The sequence below is a fragment of the Capricornis sumatraensis genome, chromosome 23 (genome assembly GCF_032405125.1).
Source record: "Capricornis sumatraensis isolate serow.1 chromosome 23, serow.2, whole genome shotgun sequence".
In the NCBI taxonomy this organism is placed as follows: Eukaryota; Metazoa; Chordata; class Mammalia; order Artiodactyla; family Bovidae; genus Capricornis; species Capricornis sumatraensis.
Window position 1 is genome coordinate 42,732,194 of NC_091091.1, and position 12,480 is coordinate 42,744,673.

The 12,480-nt window shown below is 46.3% G+C and overlaps 1 protein-coding gene across 1 annotated transcript; it reads left to right on the top strand.

The window, feature by feature from the left end:
- The first annotated feature begins 4,681 nt into the window (after nt 1-4,681).
- On the top strand, nt 4,682-6,065 carry FAM24A (family with sequence similarity 24 member A). Its single transcript, XM_068961371.1, has 2 exons — nt 4,682-4,773; nt 5,879-6,065. Exons 1-2 carry the CDS (start codon nt 4,682-4,684, stop codon nt 6,063-6,065), a joined length of 279 nt encoding a protein of 92 aa, XP_068817472.1.
- Nucleotides 6,066-12,480: the final 6,415 nt, after the last annotated feature.

A 12,480-nucleotide genomic window follows, 5' to 3' on the forward strand; every position in this document is an offset into this window, starting at 1 on the left:
CTTATTTTTTCTCTTAACTTTTCTCCACTTGTAGGTGGCACAGCTGCTAAGTCCAGTCTGGGCAATGAAGGTTGGCGGATGCACCCGTGTCAGGGTAGCCATGGCAGTTAGAGGTGGCTGCACGGGATGAGTGGGTGATCAAAAATGAGATCAGGAGACAGGTTATGTATTTTAATTTCCACACTGCCTCCCCTTTGAGGATTGTTTCATCTCCATCTTTCCTATGGTGACATATGAAGGTTTCCATGCCTCTGTCATCACTGGATTTTCAGCCATTTAGGGGCAGAACAGAGAGAGTGTGCCCGCATGCTGCTGCCACGTGACTCGTCATGAAGAGTCGAGCAGCTCACTGGAGGCGCTTCCTCACTCAGCCCCAGCGTAGCTCTCTAGGTGCACCGGCCACCACCACCATGTGACCCGCTGTTCCAGCCTGTCCCTTCTTCCCAAGCCCCCTCAGGCTGTTGGCCCCAGTCCTCCTGCACACTGACCCCCCACCTCTCCCTGCCCTCATCACAGTCGTCACACTACTGTCCAAAGCTCAGCTCCGGTTTAGCCTTCATGAAGCTGCCCTTGCTCTCTCCATTCCTCAGCAAGTGGCTGGACAAGTGAAACCTAAAGTGACAACGCTGAAGGCTCTTCTTAGGGGGACATAAGTGAAAAAGTTGGCTTAAAGCTCAACATTCAGAAAACTAAAATCATGGCATCCGGTTCCATCACTTCATGGCAGATAGATGGGGAAACTGGGAACAGTAGCAGACTTGTGGCTGACTTTATTTTTGGGGGGGCTTCAAAATCACTGCAGATGGTGACTGCAGCCATGAAATTAAAAGACACTTGCTCCTTGGAAGAAAAGTTATGACCAACCTAGACAGCATATTAAGAAGCAGAGACATTACTTTGCCAACAAAGGTCTGTCTAATCAGTTCAGTTCAGTTCATTTGCTCAGTTGTGTCCGACTCTTTGCTACCCCATGAATTGCAGCACGCCAGGCCTCCCTGTCCATCACCAACTCCCGGAGTTCACTCAGACTCACGTCCATCAAGTCAGTGATGCCATCCAGCCATCTCATCCTCTGTCGTCCCCTTCTCCTCCTGCCCTCAATCCCTCCCAGCATCAGAGTCTTTTCCAATGAGTCAACTCTTCACGTGAGGTGGCCAAAGTACTGGAGTTTCAGCTTTAGCATCATTCCTTCCAAAGAAATCCCAGGGCTGATCTCCTTCAGAATGGACTGGTTGGATCTCCTTGCAGTCTAAGGGACTCTGAAGAGTCTTCTCCAACAAGGCTATGGTTTTTCCAGTGGTCATATATGGATGTGAGAGTTGGACTCTAAAGAAAGCTGAGAGCTGAAGAATTAATGCTTTTGAATTGTGGTGTTGGAGAAGACTTTTGAAACTCCCTTGGACTGCAAGGAGATCCAACCAGTCCATCCTAAAGGAAATGAGTCCTGAATATTCATTGGAAAGACTGATGCTGAAGCTGAAACTCCAATAATTTGGCCACCTGATGCAAAGAGCTGACTCATATGAAAAGACCCTGACGCTGGGAAAGATTGAAGGTGGAAGAAGTAGAGGATGACAGGATGAGATGGCTGGATGGCATCACCAACTCAACGGACATGAGTTTGGGTAAGCTCCGGGAGTTGGTGATGGACAGATTTCTTGGCATGTGGCTTTCCATGGGGTCACAAGAAGTCGGACACAACTGAGGGACTGAACTGAACTGAACTGAAAGCAATTTAGATTGACTCAAGCATATGACACATGTCAGAGGAAAGGCTTGAAAAGGTAGTAGGCTTGGTCTGGCTCAGGAAAACCATCACTGCTTCACTGCAGATCTTTAGCACCAAGTTAGCACAGCTCAAGCAGGAAGGTGACCTGATTACCCTGGGCCTTGGGAAGAAGACCAGAGTAGAACTTTGTTCCTGGCCTCGCTTGCAGGATTTCCTGGCATCTTGCTTTGGGTGCTGTGAATGGATCAGTAGAACCATGTAACATCTGACTGATGAGTTAAGTCAGTTGCTACTCACTTGTTCTGCAGGCTTTGCCAGAATCAGCTGGAGAACTTGTTAATCGTGCAGGTTCTACAGCCCAACCCATTCTAAGGAATCACACCAGAGGGAGAAGCAGTCCATGAACAGGGGCCTTTCAGATCTTAGGGTTCTTATTATGTGACGGGCTGAGCTGGTACAGCTCGGCCCAGAGCCATCCCATCAGCCTCACCTGGGAACTGGTTGAAAGGCAAATTCACCACCTTTTACCCCCAAATCAGTGACTCAGAATCTCTGTGGTGGGGCCCAGCAGAGAACCCTCGGTGAAGGTTGCATCAAATCAATCTTTCCACTTCCACACTTTCCATCTGGATCAAGCTCAGGAACACAACACATCTATGGCTGGATCAGAGCCACCATCAAAGGGGTCAGCTACTCACACTGGCATCACAGTTTACAAAGTACTGATATATCTGTCTGCACCGAAACCTCTCACACATTAACAGCCACCACCACCGTCAGACCACACTGCATTCATTATCTTTTCACATTTGAGAAGAAACAACAGGCTCAGAGAGCTGAACTACTTTGCCAACCGTTCTATCAAGTAAATGGAGGGAAAGGGCCTGGAATTCAGGACTGCTTTCCTTCTCCTGTTTCCATCCTGTTCTCTGTGCCCATGGAGGTCAGACTCCCCAAGACTCCAAAGGTACAGAACCCATGGGTTGATTCCCCCTGAATTTAATGCAAGTCCTGCTGACAAGCTCAGGCTAGCCCAGCACCAGTGGCAAGGTGGACAGTGCAGAAGACCCCCAACAACTGTAGCTAGGAGACATGCTCTGCTCACTCCCTGGTCATGAGACTCCTCCCCTCCACTGATGGGTGTGCCAGTTGGCAGCCCAGAGGGGATCCCACCATGACAGTCATCTTTGCCCCCATGGGCCAGAGATTCCTTCTCCCACCTAGATCCACCCATGGCTCTAGCTGGGGAATCTGCAGTCCTTTCAAGCAACACTGCTGAGGGCTCAGGAGCCCCAGTATCACCAAAGAAAATGGATCAAAACAGCATCTGGAGGGACTTGCCTGATGGTCCACTGGCTAAAGCTCCACACTTCCACTGCAGAGGGCATGGGTTTGAGGCCTGGTTGGCGGAACTAAGATCCCTCAGGCCTAAAATCAAGTGAAAACAAAACGGCACCTGGAGTCTCCACTTTTCATGTTACTAGACTGGCTGGGTACAAGTACCTTTATACACTTGACTTAGAACAGAATCCTATTCAGCTTTGATTTGTAACCCTTTTAACTTATAAAGTATGAAAATCTTCCAGTGTCAGTGAACATATGCTTGAGTCCTAGTAAATGCCTCCATATTATTTTATTGTGTGGTAACAATCAAATTTTATTGTAACATAAAGTCTTCTATAATCAAACTCTTAAATGTAAGAGTGTTTTTCACCTCCCCACATTTCTGTTTATTTTTTTCACTGAAATTTTAAACCTGCTTTTGATTACCAGTCAAAACCTGAAAATTATTGTAAGGGACATAAGACCTGAAAAGGTAAAGAGTTAGAATTAAGTGATTCAAAATGATCTTTCTGTTTCATGGGGGCTAAAATATACCTATGTGTGGAACAGAATTCAGAACTCCATGGAAGAGCTGGTGTCCAGAGTTGATGTCACACAGGCTGTGGCCCAATAGGGGTCATAGCACCGGAGCTGGGGAGAGGCTAGGCTTCTTAAGTGAGCTCTTCAACCTTGCATCTTAAGTCCTCTAACAGGGATGATTCGATCCCTCTTTCTCAAATTACAGGTTTGATAAAGTATCCTGTTCCCTGCAAGGTTTTTTTTTTAAATTTTTTTTCCAGTTGGCCTTCATCCAGATCTAGAGGATTTAACTCTAGTAAGTATGTTTAGCAATAGAGTTGTTGATGCTTCTTTCCTGACTCACTGTTCCCAAATTTCATTGTGTTAGGTTAAGCAAATTGCTTATTCCAGGCAAATGATTTCCTGGGAGAATAGAGAGGGGAAAAGGGCAGAAAGGCCTCTTGTCTCCTGTAGAGACAGAATGAGGAAAAAAAGTCTCCATGAATCTCCTAAAACCATGAGATGGCATGACAATTGTCAGTGGGAGAATTGAAAACCTTTTCCTTAGGACATCACTTATAAAGCGGGTTTGTGTATTTTATTACACAGCATAATGTTTTGAAACAGAGTCTTTCCCTGAGTCATTCCCATAAAATAGTTTTTTTTAATTTGCTGGACAGCAAGGAGTCAATCCCGACTCTTATCAGTAAACATATTTCATGAGACCCAAGTGTTTGGGAATAAAACCCTTTGCTCAAGTGCAGGCTTGTTTTTGACAGACAGCTGCATGTTACTGCCTGCGAAAGGAAAAGATTCTTCTCAAGTTTCTGTTGAATGTGTTCCCTCTGGACTTTGTCTTTCAGTCCTTTTTCATCCATGAATAAACCCTTTACCCGACCTGGACCACTTTGGGATGCTAGGCTTCTGGGAAGATTCATGTTTCCATGTATACTGAAGGCTCTGTGGTTTGGGTTCCCTGTCCGCCCTCTGAAGGAAGCATACTGTGGTTGCTAAGTGACTGGAGGTGGGGGAGGGGGCGGGCGCTCACACTCACACTCACGGCTCGCAATTCTCTGCCCAGGTGTATGAGAGATGTTTGACCTCGAGATCATGATCGCCATTGGGAGCGCCTTACTGATTACAGCTTTCGTGCTCATAGGTGTCGTCATCTGTCTTTACTACAAAGTAGCCAACACGTTAAAGTGAGTGATGTGGGTAAGAAGGGCTAACACCCCCTCACATGGGATCCTGGGGCTCCGTGCTTGAGCGGGATCATCCCCGGCCCTGTGGCCGCACCCTGGGTGAGGTCAGGAACAGTGGGAGGGTTTGAGAGGACCGAGGCACGGAGGGTAGAATCTGGCTTTCTACCCCTTTTGGTCTGGGGCTGTGAGCTCACAAGGAGAATGTTCTCAGCTGCTGGGTCTGCGCTGCTTTGCCCTCCCTTGCCTTCCCTCACCCTCAGCGGGTTGATCCCACAGGACTGCAGGCGGCAGATGGTGTGACTCTCTGCCTCTGCTCACTCAGAGGATGAGCTGAGCTGATGTTCCCCCCGCCTGAGTGGGGGAGCTCTCAGCAGGTCCTTGGCTCTGGGCACAGTGGGATGGGCCTGTAGAACCCTGGGGAAGCTGAGTTGTGTGAAGATCCTGGGCTTTGCCTCACCAGGGAGTGTAGATCTGAAAAGGGAGGGTTAAGTTCGGGGGAAAGGAGCCTTCAAATATGGGCAAGACTGGTCGCCAGAAGCCGTGGTGTTCCCACGCACTAACGTTCCCAGGAGACAGCGTGTGTGTTGAACAGAGTCCTGCATCAGGCTTTGAATGCCCTGGTTTTTATTTCCAGCTCCTCCTCTACTTGTATGTGTTTGATCAAGTCACTGTGCTTCTCCATGTCTCAGATTCTTTACGTGATAAGTGGGGAGAATAATACAAAAAAAAGCAGCAGTCGCATTCCCATTCTAGGGAAGTTCAGTCTGTGAGCAGGAAGGTAACTCCCAGCACCCAGGGGTGGCTGACTTGGCACCCTCCTGGGTTGTGCTCTGCACTTGGCGGACTTGCAGTGATCACCTGGGTGACCCGCACTTGCAACTCACTCCCTCATTTGCTGGAACCTGATCTTACATTTCTGGCACTCTTAGGAGAGGAAGGGGTTGGACAGGAACTTGGGAGGAGGGCAGAGTTGCTTTCATCTTGGGCTGGTGTCATGGTTCTGATTGGTTCCAGGCCCAAACTTTCCAGATCCCCCCGACAATTGTAACAGGTGGACCGAGAAGAAAAATTCTAATCCTATGTTCTGTGTATGTCTTTTCTTAAGTGCTGCAAAGACACCCATCGCTACGACCATTACCTGTAGAGATCAAGATAAGGTCACCGAGGCTGTAACGTCCACCCCCGAGTCTTACCCCAGCTTCCAGTGCTGTGAAGAATGTAACTTGCCTGCCAACTTTGATCCCCTGACATCGTGCTTCTGTGACATAAACAAGGGACTCAATACAGAATGAGTAATAGAAGGTGGTTATAAACACCAACTGCCACCATCTGACTAGTTACAGAAACAAGGACTCTGTCGTGAATATTTCCTCCTTATTTGTTATGAATATGTTGTATTTACATATATTAAGCAAATATGTTTTCTTCTTATTTCCATATCATGTAACATAAGATGTACTGACTTTATGTCAGTATTTAGTATTTAATTTTACATCATAGTATTTATGTTCTAGGCTTCCCAGATGGCTCAGTGGTAAAGAATCCATTTGCCTAGCAGGAGACTCAGGTTCGATTCCTGGGTCAGGAAGATCCTTTGGAGATGGAGAGGGCAACACACTCCAGTATTCTTGCCTGGGAAATCCTATGGACAAAGGAGCCTGGCGGGCTACGGTCCATGGGGTTGCAGAGTCAGACACAACTTAGCAACTAAACAACAACAAATATCCTATTCTGTTTTTCTGGAGAATCCTAATAGAGTTGGATAGGACATGAAAAGCACTTGCAAACTAAAGCATTTTTAGTAACATGAAAAGTGAACAAATCCCCTTTCTTCATCTCAGGGCTTCCCTAGTGGGTCAGACAATAAACAATCTGCCTGCAACTCAGGAGACCCAGGTTTGGTCCCTGCGTCAGGAAGATCCCCTGGAGAAGGGAGTGGCTACCCGCTCCAGTATTCTTGCCTGGAGAGTCTCATGGACAGAGGAGCCTTGGGATTGCAAAGAGTCAGGCATGACAGAGCGACTAACAGTTTCCTTCATCTCAGTGTATATTTTCTTGAGCACCTTCTGGCTTGAAAATAGTGGATTCAGCAAGACAACGTACAGATACAGAAGCTTTGTTTCCTGAATTCAAGTATCTGTTCAGGGTGCAAAATCGTGCACTGGAAACTGGAAACCTGTAGGTCAAACAAGATTCAGAATCTGTTAGAGGCACAGCAAAGGGCATGGAGGCAGCAGACGAATGATTAATGGCGGCGGGGCAGGGGGGCGCAGGTGAGAGCCTCGGGAGGCTTTTAGGAGAGAAGACATTAGCATTTGAGCAAGTGGAGGAAGAGATGGAAAGAAGGCCCAGGCTGAGGTGTGAAGCTGGTTGGCTGGAAGAGTGAGCTGGGCTGAGACAGAGATGGTGTCAGAGGCCATGCTAAGGGGCGTGGCTTCATCCTACCTTGGGGGCTCCCCCACTGAGTTGAGGGTAGATCTGTTAGGGGAACCACTGAGTTATCTTACAAACAGGAGACCCTGGTAAGGAACATGGAAATAACAAGCTACCGCCAACTGGAAGAATTCAGGAAAGGTCAAAAGGAGAGAGGAGGGACCTCCCTGGTGGTCCAGTGGCTAAGACTGAGCTCCCGATGCAGCGGCCTGGGTTCGATCCCTGATCCAGGAAGTATATCCCACATGCAACTAAGGCTGGGCACAGGCAAATTAATTAAAAAGACTGAGGAGGGTCTACAGCTTAGGACATCTTCAAACCTTGTAAAAACTCATTTTTTTTCTTTTCCATGTTAAGCTGAACAAATCACTTGACTATTTTATCACTTAAGATTAGGTGTGGCTTGAACAAGCAAGAATTTGATTTCTCTCCTCTTCAAGATGCCCAGCAGTAAGCGGTCAGGCTGGCTGTCTTTGCCACGTCAGGGGCCATATTACTGTATGTGGGTTCTTTCCCCAAAGTCACAGCATGGTCCAAGGTGACTGCTGGTTCTCTAACCTTCATGTTTAAATTCTAGAGAAGAAGGTTGAGAAAAGCTGTGCCTTCCATTTCTCTTTAAATCCCCTGTGCTAGATAGAACTGAATGACATGGTCTCAATTAGCCACAAGGGAAGCTCAGAAATGTTTTTATTCCAGCTGTGAATGTGTACTTGAATTTTGCTAAGTCAGTAGATATCAAGTGTTCTCACCACACACACACACACATACACACACACAGAAACACACAAATGGTAGCCGTGTGAGTGGTAGCTATGTTAATCAGCTTGATTTTGGTAATCATTTCATGATGTACACATATACCAAAACATCATGTGGTATACCTTACGTATATATAATTTTTATTTGTTAATTCTACCTCAATAAAGAATACTTACTGGGATTTCCTTGGTGGTCCACTGGTTGAGACTTTGCCTTCCAATGCAGGGGGCGCAGGTTCAATCCTTGGTCAGGGAACTAAGATTCCACATGCCTCATAACCAAGGAACCAAAGCATAGAAGGGAAGTAATATTGTAGCACATTCAATAAAGACTTTTAAAATGGTCCACATCAAAACAACAAAAAAAAGACTTTAAAAAGTGTCCAACTCTGCGACCCCATGGACTGCAGCATGCCAGGCCTCCCTGTCCATCACCAACTCCTGGAGTTTACCCAAACTCATGTCCATTGAGTTGGTGAAGCCATCCAACCATCTCATCCTCTGAGTCCCCTTCTCCTCCCACCTTCAATCTTTCCCAGCATCAGGGTCTTTTGAAATGAGTCAGTTCTTCTTATCAGTGGCCAAAGTATTGGGAGTTTCAGTTTCAACATCAGTCCTTCCAATGAACACTCAGGACTGATTTCCTTTAGGATGGACTGGTTGGATCTCCTTGCAGTCCAAGGGACTCTCAAGAGTCTTCTCCAACACCACAGTTCAAAAGCATCAATTCTTTGGTGCTCAGCTTTCTTTATAGTCCAACTCTCACATCCATACATGACCACCAGAAAAACCATAGCCTTGACTAGGTGGACCTTTGTTGGCAAAGTAATGTCTCTGCTTTTTAATATGCTGTCTAGGTTGGTCATAACTTTCCTTCTAAGGAGTAAGCGTCTTTTAATTTTATGGCTGCAGTCACCATCTGCAGTGATTTTGGAGCACAGAAAAATAAAGTCAGTCACTGTTTCCCCATCTATTTGCCATGAAGTGATGGGACCAGATGCCATGATTTTAGTTTTCTGAATGTTGAGCTTTAAGCCAACTTTTTCACTCTCCTCTTTCACTTTCATAAGAGGCTTTTTAGTTCCTCTTCACTTTCTGCCATTAGGGTGGTGTCATCTGCATATCTGAGGTTATTGATATTTCTCCCAGCAATCTTGATTCCAGCTTGGGCTTCCTCCAGCCCAGCGTTTCTCATGATGTACTCTGCATAGAAGTTAAATAAGCAGGGTGACAATATACAGCCTTGACGTACTCCTTTTCCTATTTGGAACCAGTCTGTTCTATGTCCAATTCTAACTGTTGCTTCCTGACCTTCATACAGATTTCTCAAGAGGCAGGTAAAAAGTGTTATTTTTACTAAATACTGTTTTTATAAGTATATCACCCATCAGCCAGAGTGAAGAAAGAAAAACAGAGACTTCCGTGGTAGTCCAGCGGTTAAAACTTTGCCTTGCAATGCAGGGGGTGTGGGTTCAATCCCTGGTCAAGGAACTAAGATCCCACATACCTGAAACCAAAAAACCAAAACAGAGAAAAACAGAAAATTGTAACAAATTCAATATAGAGTTTAAAAAGAAAGCAAGATAAAAGTTAACTGTTAGATTCCATGATGAAGTATGTGTTCATTCACATTCAGTTAATTTCTTTTTAAAGCTGTCCGCCTTCAGGCTTTAAGAAATCTTGCCTCTTTGTGAACCCTGTGTCATGACGTCATACGTGTGTTCTCCCCAGAGCTTCACACTGCAGACATAAAGTCCTGGTAGCTAACCCTGTGATGGGGGAAACACAGTTCACTTCTAGCAACGTGGCAGAGCAGGGATCTCCTGGTGGGGAGCGGAAACCCACAAAGCCCTGACCCTGAAACTCAGCCCCAGTGAGGACGGCACCTGGACAATGAGAGCAGACGGAATCATCTTTCCCCACTTTCAGCAAGTGGAGACTTTGATTTCTGAACAAGGAAGGCTGAAGTCTCTGCCCACACTGAAGAATGTAGATCATGACGATGGGCATGGCTGATAAGTTACTGATGGCTGTGCCCCAGCTCAAGCTCACAGGGAGGTTGAGAACTTGTCTCAGATCATACTGTTTGTAAATGGGATGACCAGAGTTAGTAGCCAGCTAGTCTAGTCCCAGATTCTTGTTCCCAAGACACTGAGCTTCTAGTTCTGGGCTTTTCTGTGCATTATAATCAGCAGGGGGGCTTCCCAAAACCTAGACCTATGAGCTGAACACCCGAGACTCAGATCACAATCTCCAGGGGTGGGACCCAAGAACCAGTGGATTATATTTTTAAACTTTTAGTTTGAAATAAATATACACCTACGGGTGGTTTTGGTTTTTCTGGTTTTTTCTTTTTTGTAAGTGCCCAGGTGATCTCAGTGTGAGGCCAAGCTGAGAACAGGGCACTAAACTACAAGACTGTCTCAAGGTTTCATGAGAACTGCCTCATTAATCTTCTCAACAGCCTTCTCTCAGGGGTAGATGTGACTGAATTCCCAGTCAATGGCTAAGAGAAAGCCCAGTGTGCTGTGCTCCATTGCTCAGCTGTGTCTGATACTTTGCAACCGCATGGAGTACAGTCCCCAGGCTCCTCTGTCTGTTGAATCTTCCAGGCTCCAATACTGGAGTGGGTTGCCATTTCCTAGTCTAGGGGATCTTCCTGATCCAGGCATAGAACCCACATCTCTTCTATCTCCTATGTTGGTAGGCAGGTTCTTTACCACCTGAGCCACTGGAGAAGCCAAAGAAAGTCCAGAGAAGTCACTTAACGTGACCAAAGGCACATACTAATGGAAGGCGGAGAGGAATAGATTCCAAGCAACCTGGCTGCAGAGCTTGCACTCTTTCTTACCCTATCCCAGTGGTTCTGAAACTGGACAGAGTATCAGAAGCACTTGCAGAGTTACTAAAAGCATAACTGCTGTGCCCCACCACACCCTCAATTCGATGACTCAAACAGGGTGGGTGGGGCCTGAGAATGTGCACAGGTAACAACTTCCCAGGTGATACTGATGCTGCCACACGTTGAGAATCACAGCCCTACACCACTGACATAGAACTGACTTCTCTTTAAGCCTCAAGGAAATAAAAGAGAAGTGGGGCTTTCAAATTGCCTGGAATTCTAGGGTTATTAAGAATCATATGACTTCCCTGGTGGTGCAGTGGATAGGAACCCATGCATAGGGTACCTGGGTTCAATCCCTGGTCTGGGGAAGATTCCACGTGGAGCAACCAAGACCACACACCACAGCAACTGAGCCTGTGTGCCCTGAAGTCTGTGCTCTGCAACAGGAGAAGCCCCTGCAATGAGAAGCCTGCACGTCACAGCTAGAGAACAGCCCGCACGCAGCAAGAAGATTCAGCGTAGCCAAAAATAGGGAAGAGGGGGATTAACATTTAATTGTCACCTCCTGTGTGCCAGACCTGTACTAGCTGCTTCATAGTATTCAGTTGTTCAGAGTATTATAAGCTCATACAAGGTGGAAGCTGTGATAGTCCCATTTTACAGAAGGGAAAACTGAGGTTATTAAAAACATTGAATCCCCCACGCAAAGTTAGACAGCAATTATATGACCAACAAGGAAGAACTCAGATTTATCTATCCTGGTGTTTCTTCCTCTACATCATCATGGACACATGTTCTCCAAGAACACTTAGAGAGAAAATGTCCGAATGGGAGACTACTGAAACCCTGGGCTGCTGTCCAATGCAGGGCATGGGACTGCCTTTAAGAAGGAGGAAGTAGTGATATGAGGGCGGGAAGGCACAATGAGGAAGATGCTGTATTTGCTTTCCCTTGAGAGATGAGTCACTTCACCTTTCAATAGCCGTGGATTTCAAATGTCAAAGGAGATCAATTCAAAATAAGAAGGTTCTATACCAAAATCTACATGGGCACCTGGAACAGAGGATGGAGACAAGGAGAAGGAAAGGAGTCCTGGATTCCAGGCCCATCTTCCCCACATTTTTTTAAGAGAGAGATTTTGGTGTCTACAAGGTGGAAAATGCAGTTGAAAAATATTTGTTATCAGCTCTTTTCAGTCTTGAACCTTTATATATCTTTTTGATATGACCGTATTTCTGTTTCAGATGTAATCACGGTGAGACTTGTAATATGAATCACATATCTGGAAGGAGGCATTTTAAAAAATAATTTAATTTTGGGCTTTGCTGGGTTTTTGTTGCTGCGTGGGCTTTTCTCTAGTTGCAGCGAGAGGGCTTCTCAATGTGGTGGCTTCTCTTACTGCAGAGCACAGGCTTAGGTCACGCAGGCTCCAGTAGCTGCAGCTCCCAGGCTCTAAAGCATAGGCTCAGGAGCTGGGACACATGGGCTTAGATGCTCCGAGGCATGTGGGATCATCCCAGATCAGGGATCGAACCTGTGTCACCTGCTTTGGCAGGCCGATTCTTTACCACTGAGCCACCAGGGAAGCTCTGGAAGGAAACATATTGTAAATCAACAGACTACAACTACCAGAAGCTGTAAAACTGGTAAAACTGTAAAAAGGGTTCAGCT

What these genes read in the sequence shown, in the direction of transcription:
- FAM24A (XM_068961371.1), top strand. Translation starts at nt 4,682, where the DNA reads ATGATCGCCATTGGGAGCGCCTTACTGATTACAGCTTTCGTGCTCATA. An exon ending in AAAGTAGCCAACACGTTAAA is followed by an intron (nt 4,774 to 5,878) that starts GTGAGTGATGTG and finishes TCTTTTCTTAAG; the next exon opens with TGCTGCAAAGACACCCATCG.